Consider the following 18,001-nt stretch of genomic DNA (forward strand, 5'->3'; position numbering starts at 1 on the left):
TGAAAGTCCATCAAGAGCTTTCATTCCTGTTAGGATCCTGCTTCTAAAACAGTGGGCAAGTGTTCGTTTAAGTAAGAATCACCCAGGAGGCTTGTTGAACCTTCAGATTCAAAATTCTGTTTCCAGGCCACAGAATCAGTATTTCTTTGGGTGAGTTCCTGAGTGTACATTTTTAAGGAGTTCTCCACGTGATGCATAAATTCCTTAGAGCTTGAGAACCTCTGCCTTAGTATAACAGGGTCTGATTCCACCCAAACATTGCAAACCTCTTTAAAGGAGACTTGATAAATACATATTGTTATGTATTATTAAGTACATTTTTACACCAGTGTGGGAGTAGGAAAAACAAGTCAGACCTTGGATAAGAACTTACAGCTTGATTTCACTCCTTCCATCATCCCTTTCTTTGTTTCTTCATCAATTTCTTTTACAAACATTTTGTTGAGAATCTTTGAAAAAAAAAAAAAAAATGGACACTGGACCAATCTTTAGAAAAAAGAGAACAGCAAATCATTCGATGCTCAATTACTATCTTTTTGATGGCTGGATAACCACAGGAAGGTCATAATGAATTACAGTCAAGTTAGAAGAACTCAGGAGTTCCTTTATAATTCCCAGTAAATTAAAACTGTATCAGCAGCAGGATTAGGTTTCAGTATGAAGGACAAACCGTCCTTATCCACAAATACATGCTTACTTACAATTACAAAAAATAGTTGATTTCTATAAAACAATACCAGCACATGTCACTGTTAGTTTGAATGAAAGTAAGTTATGGTCTTTATTTTGTTCTTTAAAATAGACTAATATAAAAACCTTCCCAATTTAAAAGTTTGATAAATCTTTTTTAGAAATCAAATATTTAAGCAATTCAGCCTTCTAAAAAATATTTGAATTACTAGTTTTATTTTTTTTTTAAGTCTTTAATATTTGTGTTCCCAAAATTACATTTGCTCATGAAATTTTTGACAAACCACAATTTTTGCCATCCTCTGTAAGGCCCCAATTTTGTTGGGTCTTTAAATTCTGAATAAAACACCCAGGAACACGTTACCATTTGCAGTATTTCCCTTTTAGGTGGGACAGCCACCAGACAGAGAGGCTTTCTGGGGTGTATCCGGTCTCTGCAGTTGAATGGGCTTGCCCTGGATCTGGAAGAAAGAGCCAAGGTGACTCCGGGCGTGGAGCCAGGCTGTAGAGGACATTGTGGCAGCTACGGAAAGTTGTGTCGCAATGGAGGGAAATGCAGAGAGAAGCCCAGTGGGTTCTCCTGTGACTGCACCTTCTCTGCATACTCAGGGCCATTCTGCTCGAATGGTAAGTGTGGCACAGAATATCTTAACAAGAAATCTTAGCCGGTATGAATAAAACATCTGGTGTTTATTTTTTCTGTGTAGCTGTCTGAAACAAAAATATTTCTCTTGCTGAATATCTTCTGCAAAATATCTATTAATGCCAATCGTATTTCATTAGTTAGATATTTGGCTCAATTCTTAAAAAACTAGGGGCTGCTGCTGTTAAGGAGTCCCTGGGTTGTACAAATGGCTAACATGCTCAGCTGCTAAGTGAAGAAAGGTTGGCAGTTTGAGTCCACCCAAAGGCACCTTAGAAGAAAGTCTTGGTGATCTACTTCTGAAAAATTAGCCATTGAGAAACCTATGGAGCAGAGTTCTACTCTGACACAGCTGGGGTTGCTAGCAATCAGAATCAACTCCTTGGCAACCGTTTATTTTGTTTTGTTTCTCATAGCTGATAAATCCTCTAATAGTTGTCTACAGGTATCTTAAAGTGTTATATATCCAGTCTCCTTTTTTCTATCTAATGTTGATGCTTTTAAATAATATGGTTGTCAACATATTGACATGGGGCAGTACCCTACTTTAAAATCATTAAATAAATTATTATTTTTGATGATAATGTTCAGCAATTCAAGGACATTTAGAAAGCATTTTAGGTTTTTTTTTTAACTTTATTTTATTTTTTGACCAGTCAACTATTTTGGCAAAGAGTGTAAATAACTTTTCCAATAAATAGTGATGTTTTATAAAACAGCCCCTCAGCCATTTTGCTCTATGGTCTACAGACTCTCTGGTGGCAAAGTAGTAGAATATTTTTCAGTCTGTCTTGCTCACTGAGGAGTCACTGGGTAGTGCAAATGGTAACATGCTCAGCTGCTAACTGAAAGGTTGGAGGTTCAAGTCCACCCAGAGGTACCAAGGAAGAAAGCCTGGCAATCCACTTCTGGAAAATCAGCCATTAAAAATCCTGTGGAGCACAAGTCTACTCTGGTACACGTGGGCCACCATGAGTCAGAATTAACTTGATGGCAACTGGTTTTTACTCGTCTTGTTCACTGAGCTGTGTCATGGAAGAGAGAGGGAACTGAATGTAGTATTAAGTGTTCTGGACTGACTTCTCTGAGTATGCCAACATTTGCTATACTTTTATGGTTCCTCTTTGGACACCCTGGTGGTATAGTGGTTACGGCTGCTAACCAAAGGGTTGGCAGTTCAAATCTGCCAGGCACTCCTTGGAAACTCTATGGGGGCAGTTCTAATCTGTCCTAGAGGGTCGCTATGAGTCGGAATCGACTCGACTGGCACTGGGTTTGGTTTTTTTGGTTTATAGAAGGCTGTATCCAATTCAGCTTTAATTACTTCATTTAAGTGTCTCTGGGCTCTTGAACGTTTTTCCGAAAGAGACTGCCAAAAACTGACTCCATATTGAAGCAACTCCTGATTTTCAAAGTCCTTGGGATTAGTTAAAGAAAAATTGTCAGAAATACACTTTTCAAGTCCTTTGCTTTTTATCAGGAGTAAGTTATCATTTAAAGTCAACCTGTGAAAATTAATCACATGCTGCTGGTACCATTCTGTGAGACTTTTCACATTTAAATTAAAAATTCAGTTGTGACCAGCTGTTCATAAGAATAAGTTTTCACCTTTTGGATCTGATTTCTGGTCCATTAAGTGCAAACAGGGATGTTACTCTCCATCCGTTAACAGGATACAAAAATTATGTATTGTGTTGTTGTTGTTAGGTGCCGTTGAGTCAGCTCTGACTCATAGTGAGTCAGAATGAAACACTGCCTGGTCCTGTGTCATTCTCACAATCATTGGTATGCTTGAGCCCATTGTTGCAGCCACTCTGCCAGACTGTCTCATTGAGGGGTTTTCTCTTTTTCGCCCACCCTCTGCTTTACAAAGCGTGATGTCCTTCTCCAAAGACTGATTCCTCATGACAACATGCCTGAAGTATGTGAGATGATGCCTTGCTATCCCTGCTTCTAAAGAGCATTTTGGCTGTACTTTTTTTTTTTTTTTTATTCTGCTTTAAGTGAAAGTTTACAAATCAAGTCAGTCTCTCACACAAAAACTTATATACACCTTGCTACATAGTTCCAATTGCTCTCCCCACAATGAGACAGCCCACTTCCTCCCTCCACTCTCTCTTTTCGTGTCCATTTCACCAGCTTCTAACACCCTCTACCCTCTCACCTCCCCTCCAGGGAGGAGGTGCCAACATAGTCTCAAGTGTCCACCTGATCCAAGAAGATCACTCATCACCAGCATCCCTCTCCAACCCATTGTCCAGTCCAATCCCTGTCAGAAGAGTTGGCTTTGGGAATGGTCCCTGTCCTGGGCCAACAGAAGGTCTGGGGGCCATGACCACTGGCGTCCTTCTAGTCTCAGTCAGACCATTAAGTCTGGTCTTTTTATGAGAATTGGGGGTCTGCATCCCACTGCTCTCCTGCTCCCTCAGGGGTTCTCTGTTGTGTTCCCTGTCCGGGCAGTCATTGGTTGTAGCTGGGCACCATCTAGTTCTGGTCTCAGGCTGATGTAGTCTCTGGTTTATGTGTCCCTTTCTGTCTCTTGGGCTCGTAATTACCTTGTATCCTTGGTGTTCTTCATTCTCCTTTGATCCAGGTGGGTTGAGACCAACTGATGCATCTTAGATGGCTGCTTCCTAGCATTTAAGACCCCAGGTGCCTCTCTCCCAGGTGGGATGCAGAATGTTTTCTTAATAGATTTTATTATGCCAGTTGACTTAGATTAGATGTCCCCTGAAACCATGGTCCCCAAACCCCTGCCCCTGCTACGCTGGCCTTCAAAGCTTTCAGTTTATTCTGGAAAGTTCTTTGCTTTTTGTTTAGACCAGTTGTGCTGACCTTGCCTGTATTGTATGTTATCTTTCCTGTCACTTAAAGTAGTTCTTATCTACTATCTAATTAGCGTTGGCTGTACTTCTTCCACGACAGATTTGTTCGTTCTTCTGACAGTCCATTGTGTACTCAAAATTCTTCACTAACACCATAATTCAAAAGTGTCAGTTCTTCTTCTATCTTCCTTATTTATTGTCCAGCTTTCCCATGCATATGAGGCGATTGAAAACAACATGGCTTGGGTCGAGTGCACCTTACTCTTCAAGGTAACATCTTTGCTTTTTAACACTTTAAAGACGTCTTTTGCAGCAGATTTGCCCAAAGCAATGTGTCCTTTGATTTCTTGACTGCTCCTGCCATGGGTGTTGATTGTGGATCCAAGTAAAATGAAATCCTTGACAACTTCAATCTTTTCTCAGTTTATCATGATGTTGCTCATTGGTCCAGCCGTGAGGATTTTTGTTTACTTTCAGTTGTAATCCATACTGAAGGCTGTGGTCTTTGATCTTCATCAGTAAGTGCTTCAAGTCCTCTTAGCTTTCAGCAAACAAGGTTGTGCCATCTGCATAATGCAGGTTGTTAACGACTCTTCCTCCAGTCCTGACGCCCCTTCCCCTTCATATAGTACAGCTTCTCAGATTATTTGCTTAGCTTACAGATTAAATAAATACGATGGAAGGATACAACCCTGACACATACCTTTCCAGACTTTAAACCATGCAGTGTCCCCTTGTTCTGTTGAAATGACTGCCTATTGGTTTAAGTACAAGTTCCTTGCGAGCACAATTAAGCATTCTGGAATTCCCATTCTTTACAATGTTATCCATAATTTGTTAGGATCCACACAGTCACATGCCTTTGCATAGTCAATACAACACGATAAACATCTTTGTGGTATTCTCTGCTTTCAGCCAGGATCCATCTGACATCAGCAATGATACCCTGGTTCCACATCCTCCTCTAAATCCAGATTGAATTTCTGGCAGTTCCCTGTTAATGTACTGCTGTAACCAGTTTTGAATTATGTTCAGGGAAATTTTACTTGTGTGTGGTATTAATGATATTGTTTGATAATTTCCACATTCTGTTGAATCACCTTTTTTTGGAATAGGTGTAAGTATGGATCTCTTCCAGTCAGGTGGCCAGATAACTGTCTTCCAAATTTCTTGGCATAGACAAGTGGGGACTTCCAGAGCTCCATCCGTTTGTTGAAACTTCTCAGTTGGTATTTCGTCAATTCCTGGAGGCTTGTTTTTTTTGCCAGTGTCTTCAGTGCAGCTTGGATCTCTTCCTTCATTACCATGGGTTCCTGATCATCTGCTACCTCCTGAAATGGTTGAACGTTGACCAGTTCTTTTTGGTACAGTGACTCTGTGTATTCCTTCCATCTTCTTTTGATGCTTCTTGTGTCCTTTAATATTTTCCCTGTAGAATCCTTCAATATTGCAACTCATTGCTTGAATTTTTTCCTCAGTTCTTTCAGTTTGAGAAATGCCGAAAATTTTCTTCCCTTTTGGTTTTCTAACTCCAAGTCTTTGCACATTTCATAATAATACTTTACTTTGTCTTCTCAAGCTGCTCTTTGAAATCTTCTGTTCAGCTCTTTTACTTCATCATTTCTTCCATTTGCTTTACTACTCAGCATTCAAGAGCATGTCTCAGAGTCTCTTCTGACATCCATCTTGGTCTTTTCCTTTGGTCCTGTCTTTTTAATGACCTCTTGCTTTCTTCATGTGTAATGTCCTTGATGTCATTCCACAACTCATCTGGTCTTCAGTCATTAGTGTTTAATGAGTCAAACCTATTTTTGAGATGGTCTCTAAATTCAGGTGGGATATACTCAGGGTTGTACTTTGGTTCTCGTGAACTTGTTCTAGTTTTCTTCAGCTTCAACTTGAACTCGCATATGAGCAATTGATGGTCTGTTCTATAGTCGGGCCCTGGTCTTGTTCTGACTGATGATATTGAGCTTTTCCATCATCTCTTTCCACAGATGTAGTCAATTTGATTCCTGTGTATTTCATCCGGCGAGTTCCACATGTATAGTCACTGTTTATGTTGGTGAAAAAAGGTATTTGCAATGAAGAAGCCATTGGTCTTGCAAAATTTAATCATGCAATCTCCAGCATTTTTTTCTATCACCAAGGCCATATTTTCAAACTACCAATCCTTCTTCTTTTTTTCCAACTTTTGCATTTGAGTCACCAGTAATTATCAATGCATCCTGATTACATGTTCTATCAATTTCAGACTCCAGAAGTTGGTAAAAATCTTCAATTTCTTCATCTTTGGTCTTAGTGGTTGGTGCGTAAATTTGAATAATAGTTGTATTAACTGGTCTTCCTTGTAGGCATATGAATATTATCCTATCACTGACAGCGTTGTACTTCAGGATAGATCTTGAAATGTTCTTTTTGGCGATGAATGCAATGCCATTCCTCTTCAAGTTGTCATCCCCAGAGTAACAGACAATATGATTGATCGAGAATAGCCAGTATCGGTCCATTTCAGCTCAGTAATGCCTAGGATATCAATATTTATGTGTTCCATTTCTTTTTTTTTTCATTTTTTTTAAATAACTTTTATTAAGCTTCAAGTGAACGTTTACAAATCCAATCAGTCTGTCACATATAAGTTTACATACATCTCACTCCCTACTCCCACTTGCTCTCCCCCTCTTGAGTCAGCCCTTTCAGTCTCTCCTTTCTTGACAATTTTGCCGGCTTCCCTCTCTCTCTATCCTCCCATCCCCCCTCCAGACAAGAGTTGCCAACACAATCTCCAGTGTCCACCTGATATAATTAGCTCACTTTTCATCAGCGTCTCTCTCCCACCCGCTGACCAGTCCCTTTCATGTCTGATGAGTTGTCTTCGGGGATGGTTCCTGTCCTGTGCCAACAGAAGGTCTGGGGAGCATGGCCACCGGGATTCGTCTAGTCTCAGTCAGACCATTAAGTTTGGTCTTTTTATGAGAATTTGGGGTCTGTATCCCACTGATCTCCTGCTCCCTCAGGGGTCCTCTGCTGTGCTCCCTGTCAGGGCAGTCATCGATTGTGGCCGGGCACCAACTAGTTCTTCTGGTCTCAGGATGATGTAGGTCTCTGGTTCATGTGGCCCTTTCTGTCTCTTGGGCTCTTAGTTGTCATGTGGCCTTGGTGTTCTTCATTTTCCTTTGCTCCAGGTGGGTTGAGACCAATTGATGCATCTTAGATGGCCGCTTGTTAGCATTTAAGACCCCAGACGCCACATTTCAAAGTGGGATGCAGAATGATTTCATAATAGAATTATTTTGCCAGTTGACTTAGAAGTCCCCGCAAACGATGTTCCCCAGACCCCTGCGCTTGCTCCGCTGACCTTTGAAGCATTCATTTTATCCCAGAAACTTCTCTGCTTTTGGTCCAGTCCAACTGAGCTGACCTTCCATGTATTGAGTGTTGTCTTTCCCTTCACCTAAAGCAGTTCTTATCTACTGATTAATCAATAAAAAACCCTCTCCCACCCTCCCTCCCTCCCCCCCTCGTAACCACAAAAGTATGTGTTCTTCTCAGGTTTACTATTTCTCAAGATCTTATAATAGCGGTCTTATACAATATTTGTCCTTTGCCTCTGACTAATTTCGCTCAGCATAATGCCTTCCAGGTTCCTCCATGTTATGAAATGTTTCAGAGATTCGTCACTGTTCTTTATCGATGCGTAGTATTCCATTGTGTGAACGTACCACAATTTATTTAACCATTCATCTGTTGATGGACACCTTGGTTGCTTCCAACTTTTTGCTATTGTAAACAGAGCTGCAATAAACATGGGTGTGCATATATCTGTTTGTATGAAGGCTCTTGTATCTCTAGGGTGTATTCTGAGGAGTGGGATTTCTGGGTTGTATGGTAGTTCTATTTCTAACTGTTTAAGATAATGCCAGATAGATTTCCAAAGTGGTTGTACCATTTTACATTCCCACCAGCAATGTATGAGAGTTCCAATCTCTCCGCAGCCTCTCCAACAATTATTATTTTGTGTTTTTTGGATTAATGCCAGCCTTGCTGGTGTGAGATGAAATCTCATCGTAGTTTTAATTTGCATTTCTCTAATGGCTAATGATCGAGAGCATTTTCTCATGTATCTGTTGGCTGCCTGAATATCTTCTTTAGTGAAATGTGTGTTCATATCCTTTGCCCACTTCTTGATTGGGTTGTTTGTCTTTTTGTGGTTGAGTTTTGACAGAATTATGTAGCTTTTAGAGATCAGGCGCTGGTCTGAGATGTCATAGCTGAAAATTCTTTCCCAATCTGTAGGTGGTCTTTTTACTCTTTTGGAGAAGTCTTTAGATGAGCATAGGTGTTTGATTTTTAGGAGCTCCCAGTTATCGGGTTTCTCTTCATCATTTTTGGTAATGTTTTGTATTCTGTTTATACCTTGTATTAGGGCTCCTAGGGTTGTCCCAATTTTTTCTTCCATGATGTTTATCGTTTTAGTCTTTATGTTTAGGTCTTTGATCCACTTGGAGTTAGTTTTTGTGCATGGTGTGAGGTATGGGTCCTGTTTCATTTTTTTGCAAATGGATATCCAGTTATGCCAGCACCATTTGTTAAAAAGTCTATCTTTTCCCCAATTAATTGACACTGGTCCTTTGTCAAATATCAGCTGCTCATACGTGGATGGATCTATGTCTGGGTTCTCAATTCTGTTCCATTGGTCTATGTGCCTGTTGTTGTACCAGTACCAGGCTGTTTTGACTACTGTGGCTGTATAATAGGTTTTGAAGTCAGGTAAAGTGAGGCCTCCCACTTTCTTCTTCTTTTTCAGTAGTGCTTTGCTTATCCGGGGCTTCTTTCCCTTCCATATGAAATTGGTGATTTGTTTCTCTATCCCCTTAAAATATGACATTGGAATTTGGATCGGAAGTGCGTTAAATGTATAGATGGCTTTTGGTAGAATAGACATTTTTACTATGTTAAGTCTTCCTATCCATGAGCAGGGTATGTTTTTCCACTTAAGTATGTCCTTTTGAATTTCTTGTAGTAGAGCTTTGTAGTTTTCTTTGTATAGGTCTTTTACATCCTTGGTAAGATTTATTCCTAAGTATCTTATCTTCTTGGGGGCTACTGTGAATGGTATTGATTTGGTGATTTCCTCTTCGGTGTTCTTTTTGTTGATGTAGAGGAATCCAAGTGATTTTTGTATGTTTATTTTATAACCTGAGACTCTGCCAAACTCTTCTATTAGTTTCAGTAGTTTTCTGGAGGATTCCTTAGGGTTTTCTGTGTATATAATCATGTCATCTGCAAATAGTGATAACTTTACTTCTTCCTTGCCAATCCGGATACCTTTTATTTCTTTGTCTAGCCTAATTGCCCTGGCTAAGACTTCCAACACGATGTTGAATAAGAGCGGTGATAAAGGGCATCCTTGTCTGGTTCCCGTTCTCAAGGGAAATGCTTTCAGGTTCTCTCCATTTAGAGTGATATTGGCTGTTGGCTTTGCATAGATGCCCTTTATTATGTTGAGGAATTTTCCTTCAATTCCTATTTTGGTAAGAGTTTTTATCATAAATGGGTGTTGGACTTTGTCAAATGCCTTTTCTGCATCAATTGATAAGATCATGTGGTTTTTGTCTTTTGTTTTATTTATGTGGTGGATTACATTAATGGTTTTTCTGATATTAAACCAGCCTTGCATACCTGGTATAAATCCCACTTGATCAGGGTGAATTATTTTTTTGATGTGTTGTTGAATTCTATTGGCTAGAATTTTGTTGAGGATTTTTGCATCAATGTTCATGAGGGATATAGGTCTATAATTTTCTTTTTTTGTAATGTCTTTACCTGGTTTTGGTATCAGGGAGATGGTGGCTTCATAGAATGAGTTGGGTAGTATTCCGTCATTTTCTATGCTTTGGAATACCTTCAGAAGTAGTGGTGTTAACTCTTCTCTGAGAGTTTGGTAGAACTCTGCAGTGAAGCCGTCCGGGCCAGGGCTTTTTTTTTTGTTGGGAGTTTTTTGATTACCGTTTCAATCTCTTTTTTTGTTATGGTTCTATTTAGTTGTTCTACTTCTGAATGTGTTAGTTTAGGTAGGTAGTGTTTTTCCAGGAATTCATCTATTTTTTCTAGGTTTTCAAATTAGTTAGAGTACAATTTTTCATGATAATCTGAAATGATTCTTTTAATTTCATTTGGTTCTGTTGTGATGTGGTCCTTCTCGTTTCTTATTCGGGTTATTTGTTTCCTTTCCTGTATTTCTTTAGTCAGTCTAGCCAATGGTTTATCAATTTTGCTAATTTTTTCAAAGAACCAGCTTTTGGCTTTGTTAATTCTTTCCATTGTTTTTCTGTTCTCTAATTCATTTAGTTCAGCTCTAATTTTTATTATTTGTTTTCTTCTGGTGCCTGATGGATTCTTTTGTTGCTCAGTTTCTATTTGTTCAAGTTGTCGGGACAGTTCTCTGATTTTGGCTCTTTCTTCTTTTTGTATGTGTGCATTTATCGATATAAATTGGCCTCTGAGCACTGCTTTTGCTGTGTCCCAGAGGTTTTGATAGGAAGTATTTTCATTCTCGTTGCTTTCTATGAATTTCCTTATTCCCTCCTTGATGTCTTCTATAACCCAGTCTTTTTTCAGGAGGGTATTGTTCATTTTCCAAGTATTTGATTTCTTTTCCCTAGTTTTTCTGTTATTGATCTCTAGTTTTATTGCCTTGTGGTCTGAGAAGATGCTTTGTAATATTTCGATGTTTTGGACTCTGCAAAGGTTTGTTTTATGACCTAATATGTGGTCTATTCTAGAGAATGTTCCATGTGCGCTAGAAAAAAAGTATATTTTGCAGCAGTTGGGTGGAGACTTCTGTAAAAGTCAATGAGGTCAAGTTGGTTGATTGTTGTAATTAGATCTTCCGTGTCTCTATTGAGCTTCTTACTAGATTACAGGACTGTCCTTCTCCGAAAGTGGTGTGTTGAAGTCTCCTACTATAATTGTGGAGGTATCTATCTCACTTTTCAATTCTGTTAAAATTTGATTTATGTATCTTGCAGCCCTGTCATTGGGTGCATAAATATTTAATATGGTTATGTCTTCCTGATCAATTGTCCCTTTTATCGTTATGTAGTGTCCTTCTTTATCCTTTGTGGTGGATTTAAGTCTAAAGTCTATTTTGTCAGAAATTAATATTGCTACTCCTCTTCTTTTTTGCTTATTGTTTGCTTGATATACTTTTTTCCATCCTTTGAGTTTTAGTTTGTTTGTGTCTCTAAGTCTAAGGTGTGTCTCTTGTAGGCAGCATATAGATGGATCGTGTTTCTTTATCCAGTCTGTGACTCTCTGTCTTTTTATTGGTGCATTTAGTCTATTTACATTCAGGGTAATTATAGATAAATAAGTTTTTAGTGCTGTCATTTTGATGCCTTTTTATGTGTGTTGTTGACAATTTCATTTTTCCACATACTTTTTTGTGCTGAGGCGTTTTTCTTAGTAAATTGTGAGATCCTCATTTTCATAGTGTTTGACTTTATGTTAGTTGAGTCGTTACGTTTTTCTTGGTTTTTATCTTGAGTTATAGGGTTGTTATACCTTTTTGTGGTTACCTTATTATTTACCCCTATTTTTCTAAGTAAAAACCTAACTTGTATTGTTCTATATTGCCTTGTATCACTCTCCATATGGCAGTTCAATGCCTCCTGTATTTAGTCCCTCTTTTTGATTATTGTGATCTTTTACCTATTGACTTCCATGATTCCCTGTTATGTGTATTTTCTTTTTTTAATTAATCTTAATTTGTTTGTTTTTGTGATTTCCCTGTTTGAGTTGATATCAGGACGTTCTGTTTTGTGACCTTGTGTTGTGCTGATATCTGATATTATTGGTTCTCTGACCAAACAATATCGTTTAGTATTTCTTGTAGCTTTGGTTTGGTTTTTGCAAATTCTCTAAACTTGTGTTTGTCTGTAAATATCTTAATTTCGCCTTCATATTTCAGAGAGAGTTTTGCTGGATATATGATCCTTGGCTGGCAGTTTTTCTCCTTCAGTGTTCTGTATATGTCGTCCCATTCTCTTCTTGCCTGCATGGTTTCTGCTGAGTAGTCTGAACTTATTCTTATTGATTCTCCCTTGAAGGAAACCTTTCTTTTCTCCCTGGCTGCTTTTAAAATTTTCTCTTTATCTTTGGTTTTGGTGAGTTTGATGACAATATGTCTTGGTGTTTTTCTTTTTGGATCAATCTTAAATGGGGTTCGATGAGCATCTTGGATAGATATCCTTTCGTCTTTCATGATGTCAGGGAAGTTTTCTGTCAGGAGTTCTTCAACTATTTTCTCTGTGTTTTCTGTCCCCCCTCCCTGTTCTGGGACTCCAATCATCCGCAGGTTATCCTTCTTGATAGAGTCCCACATAATTCTTAGGGTTTCTTCATTTTTTTTAATTCTTTTATCTGATTTTTTTTCAGCTATGTTGGTGTTGATTCCCTGGTCCTCCAGATGTCCCAGTCTGCATTCTAATTGCTCGAGTCTGGTCCTCTGACTTCCTATTGCGTTGTCTAATTCTGTAATTTTATTGTTAATCTTTTGGATTTCTACATGTTGTCTCTCTATGGATTCTTGCAACTTATTAATTTTTCCACTATGTTCTTGAATAATCTTTTTGAGTTCTTCAACAGTTTTATCGGTGTGTTCCTTGGCTTTTTCTGCAGTTATCCTAATTTCATTTGTGATATCTTTAAGCATTCTGTAAATTAGTTTTTTATGTTCTGTATCTGATAATTCCAGGATTGTATCTTCATTTGGGAAAGATTTTGATTCTTTTGTTTGGGGGGTTGGAGAAGCTGTCATGGTCTGCTTCTTTAAGTGGTTTGATATGGATTGTTGTCTCTGAGCCATCACTGGGAAACTAGTTTTTCCAGAAAATCTGCTGCGTCCAGTTCAAATCCCGGCGAGATGGTTCCCCAGCTGGGACGCTGCTCTTCCTGCTGCAAGACCAGTCACTGCCTCCCGGGGACTTCTCCTACCGTCTGCGTCCCACGCCGCCCGCGGAACCGGCTGGTCTCCCTCTCGGGGTTAGTTCAGGGGGGTGGAGCAGCTCTCTGTGCTTGTGCCGTACCTGACTGGTACACTGGCTCCAGGCTCTGGAAACAATCGCTGCTTCCCCGTATTAGTTCGTTCTCCGTCTCTAAATCTGTGTTTGTTGTTCAGGGTTCGTAAATTGTTATGTATGTGATCGATTCACTTGTTTTTCCGTGTCTTTGTTGTAAGAGGGATCCGAGGTAGCGTCTGCCTAGTCCGCCATCTTGGCTCCGCCTCCATTTCATTTTTGATGATTTCCAATTTTCCTTGGTTCATACTTCATACATCCCACATTCTGATTATTAATGGATATTTGCAGCTGTTTCTTCTCATTTTGAGTTGTGCCACATCAGCAAATGAAGTCCTAGACGCTTGACCCATCCACATCATTAAGGTTGACTCTACTTTGAGGAGGCAGCTCTTCCCCAGTAATCTTTTAAGTGCTTTCCAACCTGAGGGGCTAATTTTTCTGGCACTGTATCAGACAATGTTCCACTGCTATTCATAAGGTTTTCACTGGCTAATTGTTTTCAGAGCTAGACTGTCAGTTCCTTCTTCCTAGTCTGTCTTAGCCTGAAAGCTCAGCTGAAACCTGTCCACCACAGGTGAGCCTTCTGGTATTTGAATACCAACAGCATAGCTTCCAGCATCACAGCAGCATGCAAACCCCCAGTGTGACAAACTGACAGATGCATGGGGGATATGTTGTGTATAATACAAAAATTTTAAAACACGTTTGAGGCACTGATGTCACTAGGGTTGGTATCACCCAGTGCGGTAACTCATGGTGTCATCCCCCTACCCCCACATGGACCTCTTCCTGTACCAGACCTTACAGAATCCTTAGTAATGTTTTTTTGTACTAATGTTACTCATAAATTGTAATTCTGGTATATTACTTCTTCTTTTCCTTTAATTACTACTTCACTCTCAAAAATTTTATCGATATAGGCTTACAAATACTAAATACCACAATATTGTTGCTAAAACACCAAAAAATGTGACAAAATCAGTGAGTATAAAAACAATGGCAGCAAAAAAAGCAACAGCAAGTGCTTGTAGCACCTGCAGATGAAATCACATGATTTGAAGTGTCATTGTAATTGAGTACTAATGGCAGCTCTGACCAGAGTGCATTAGAAGGTTCAAAAAGTAAATTAGCATAAAGTTTTAGCCTTGTAGGTGTATTGATACTGTAAGTTGGGTTTGCAAAAAATGTTTTTGTTGTTATAACTAACTAAAGGGATATTTTTATAGACAGTCATTTTGGTGTCACCTCCTCTGACAGTATCACTCTGTAAGGTCGTCACCCCCTGCACTCCCCTAGTGACACCACTGCCCTGAGATGCTGAAGGAAACATAACACTGCTATATGACCTGGTAAATACCTTCTGTAACTCTCATTCAATAACTGGCACTTTATAGTAATGGAGAGAAACAGGGTTCAGGGCTCCAAAACTGATCATCCCTCCTACCATCCTCCTCACTTTCATTCATCTGTATTCGGGGTGTGTATGTATGCATGTGTGCATTTGGGAAATTAATCTTATACCAAATAAAATATTATGCTTTCAAAACTGATTTAAAAGAAGCTGGATAATTTCTTACTTTGACCTAATACTTACCAAAACTTAACTTTTTTTTTTGCAATGTTCATTAAATATGAGAAAGTGTTTAGGCATAAAAGACAATTTTTGCCCATTAATCCAGGAAGTTGAGAGAGTTGCTCAAACCTTTCTCCTTCCCAGCCACTACAGGAGGACTAATGCATTCTGTCTACAAAAGATGGGGGTTAAAATTTAAGCAGACAATGGAAATTAAAAAAGGTAAATAGTCAAGCAGTCTGATTTATGTCTGAACTCAAGAGAGGAGAGCATTAAGTTTGCAACTGTAAAGTTATACTAGTGAATTAATTATATGTCATTCTAAGATAAAGCCATTTCAAGGACCATCATGAAAGCTTTATTAATTTACTGTTATTCAGTTCTGCTTTGGAGGTGTTTCTTATACCCGTGCAATTTGTTGTTTTTTTTTTTAAATCTTACAGTATCAATATAACTAAAACAAGATCCTTGTACTTAATTTTTCTTTAACATAACAAAACTTGCACGTCATTTCAGAGATTTCTGCATATTTTGGATCTGGCTCATCCGTGATTTACAATTTTCAAGAAAATTATTCCTTAAGTAAAAACTCCAGCTCCCACGCTGCATCATTTCACGGTGATATGAAGCTGAGCAGAGAAATGATCAAATTTAGCTTCCGAACAACACGAACACCAAGCTTGCTGCTCTATATCAGCTCCTTTTATAATGAATACCTCTCAGTAATCATTGCCAAAAATGGTGAGTGCCTTTTAGATGAGCAAGAGGAAATTGAATTAGAATATGGGTCAGTAATAGTATGGATTGTTCTTGTGTTCTTGCTTCTGAAACCACAAACAAGAAAAAAAATAGTGTGGAAATTTTTAGTACGTTGTGCCTTTTCAGTACCATCCAGTATCTTTCACCTACAAGAGCTATTTAAATTATTAAGATGCTTTTATCTCTTTATAATTTTGATAATATCACATATTTTATATGATAATTTGTTTATTATTAATAAAATATTTATTATAGTATTTTATTATTGATAGGAGCTTTTAGTACTCCATATAAATAATCAAAATTAGCTCTACGGTACATTTTGAAGTAAGACACCTAGTTGTATATAACACGTGCTTTGTTCAAAGCCAAGCAGAGAAGCTGAGGGGGTGTTGATAAACCAATGGTATGTATCAGAAGGCATCCCTGCATAGTGCAAACAGTTAATGTGCTCAACTGCTAACCAAAACAGTTGAAGTTTTGAGCTCACCCAGAGACACCTTAGAAGAAAGGCCTGGCAGTCTACTTCCGAAAAATCAGCCATCGAAAACCCTAACAGAGCACAGTTCTATGCTGATACACATGGGGTCGCCATGAGTTGTAACTGACTTGATGGGAACTGGTTATGTATAAGAAAATTTCCACAAGATAGCCTATTGGTTCCAATTATAGGCAATAAAATAGTCAAGGGAGATGTTGGTACAGTCGTATAGGGTAATGGCCTGTGGATTGGGAAATGAGTGTGTTATAGAAACCTTGCCTCAGAAGATCACCTACTGCTATTTTAATCTTCTCATGTCCTGACTAAAGATAAAGATTTTAGTAATGAATTCTCTATTTGGATGAGAAGAACAAATATACGAATGTGTACGTATCGTTTCAACTAAGTCAAATGTGGCCTAGGAGCACCAAATGCCAAAATAAAAAAATGATAATGTTAATAAGTATATTTATGCTCACTGCATATTTTGAGCTTGAAGTTTATCTATAGATTAGGACCTTTTCTTTGTTAAATTGGAAGGTCTCCTGTGAAGTATATTAATTGATATCACTGCAGGCAAGTAAGTGAGTAGTATTTATTCTGTTGGTAAATTTGGTTTAAAACTGTTCATTTCGCCCTAATTTCATTTCAGAGTCTTTGACCATGACCACTTGGAAGTATTTCTCATCTTTAGTATAACTACATTTGTTTATAGGAATTCCATTGGTCCACTGCATTTCAGGAATCTATTAAAAAGATCAGATTATAGAAAAAAGAAAAGATTATAGAAACAGAATGTTCTACCACTAATCCACAATAGTTCGGCATTTCATAATATTCCAAGAGTCTTTTTTTTTTTTTTTTTAAGATAGAAGCTAGTGCAGCAATTTGTATATGCTTAATCTGTATGCTGACTTTTGAGAAAGAAAAATGAAAGATTTTCAGGAAGGAGACTGCTTATTTAACAACATGCTTAGTCTTGATTTTTATAAAATGGTGCAATTTAACGTAGGTAAGTGGTTAAGTGCTACGGCTGCTAACCAAAGGGTCAGCAGTTCGAATCCGCCAGGCGCTCCTTAGAAACTCTGCTGTATAGGGTCGCTATGAGTCAGAATCGACTCGACGGCACTGGGTTTGGTTTGGTTTGGTTTGGACTGACTTTTAGGAATTGTGATGATGAGGTACATCCAGGTGAACTATTGTGAATTTTGTCTACAGAAATGAATAAATAATTGCAGCGACAGCAAGAGGTCTGTAAGTCTTTATCAGTAGTTTTTTAACATACAATTTTAACTGAAAAAAAATTTTTTTTCCTCTTTAGGAAGTTTGCAGATCAGGTACAAGCTGAATAGACATCAAGATCCTGATGTTGTTAACTTTGATTTTAAAAGCATGGCTGATGGGCAGCTTCACCATGTAAAGATCAACAGAGACGAAGGAGTGGTTTTTGTAGAGGTAACACGCTAAACTTTACAGTACAACCCACTTAACAGTAGCAAAGATTAAAATAAACTCCCCATTATGTAGGACCTAAAGCAAAATTTTGTTAAGAATTGTAATGAACAAAGACAAACATTTTTTCATGTTGTTCTTCTACAGATCATAGACAGAATGTCAAATATGGTCTGGTTTTCTATAAGCAATAAAATTCTGTCCAAGATGTTATTAATATTTGACTATGTTAAACTTTCCTTATTTGCTTTATACTTTGCCCAGTAGGAAATGCTATCTAATTTACCATAGTGTATGACTTGTAGCATCCCAGGTACTCTGATAAAACCAGTTTACATCAGATGGGTATAAATGCAGAAACAATTTTAACATAGAAAATAATGATTGCAATGACAAAATAAAAAATGGTTTGAGTCACAGCAGAGAAATTGGAATTATTCACTGTACTAACTTTTGAAAAAAGCATTAACGTTTCCACCCTCTATGTAGAGGAAC

General features: G+C 38.2%; 1 protein-coding gene across 6 annotated transcripts in view; it reads left to right on the top strand.

Moving 5' to 3' along the window:
• CNTNAP4 (contactin associated protein family member 4) overlaps positions 1-18,001 on the top strand; it is a 385,387-nt gene that overhangs the window by 343,656 nt on the left and 23,730 nt on the right. For 5 of the 6 annotated variants that reach the window (XM_049864933.1, XM_049864936.1, XM_049864937.1 and 2 more), the window contains 3 exons: positions 1,078-1,317; positions 15,331-15,555; positions 17,376-17,509. In XM_049864933.1, coding sequence (XP_049720890.1) covers positions 1,078-1,317; positions 15,331-15,555; positions 17,376-17,509 — 599 coding nt within the window. The remainder of the gene's footprint in view (positions 1-1,077; positions 1,318-15,330; positions 15,556-17,375; positions 17,510-18,001) is intronic. The other variant, XM_049864939.1, reaches the window with a different exon arrangement.

Source organism: Elephas maximus, chromosome 21 (assembly GCF_024166365.1).
Source record: "Elephas maximus indicus isolate mEleMax1 chromosome 21, mEleMax1 primary haplotype, whole genome shotgun sequence".
Lineage (NCBI taxonomy): Eukaryota > Metazoa > Chordata > Mammalia > Proboscidea > Elephantidae > Elephas > Elephas maximus.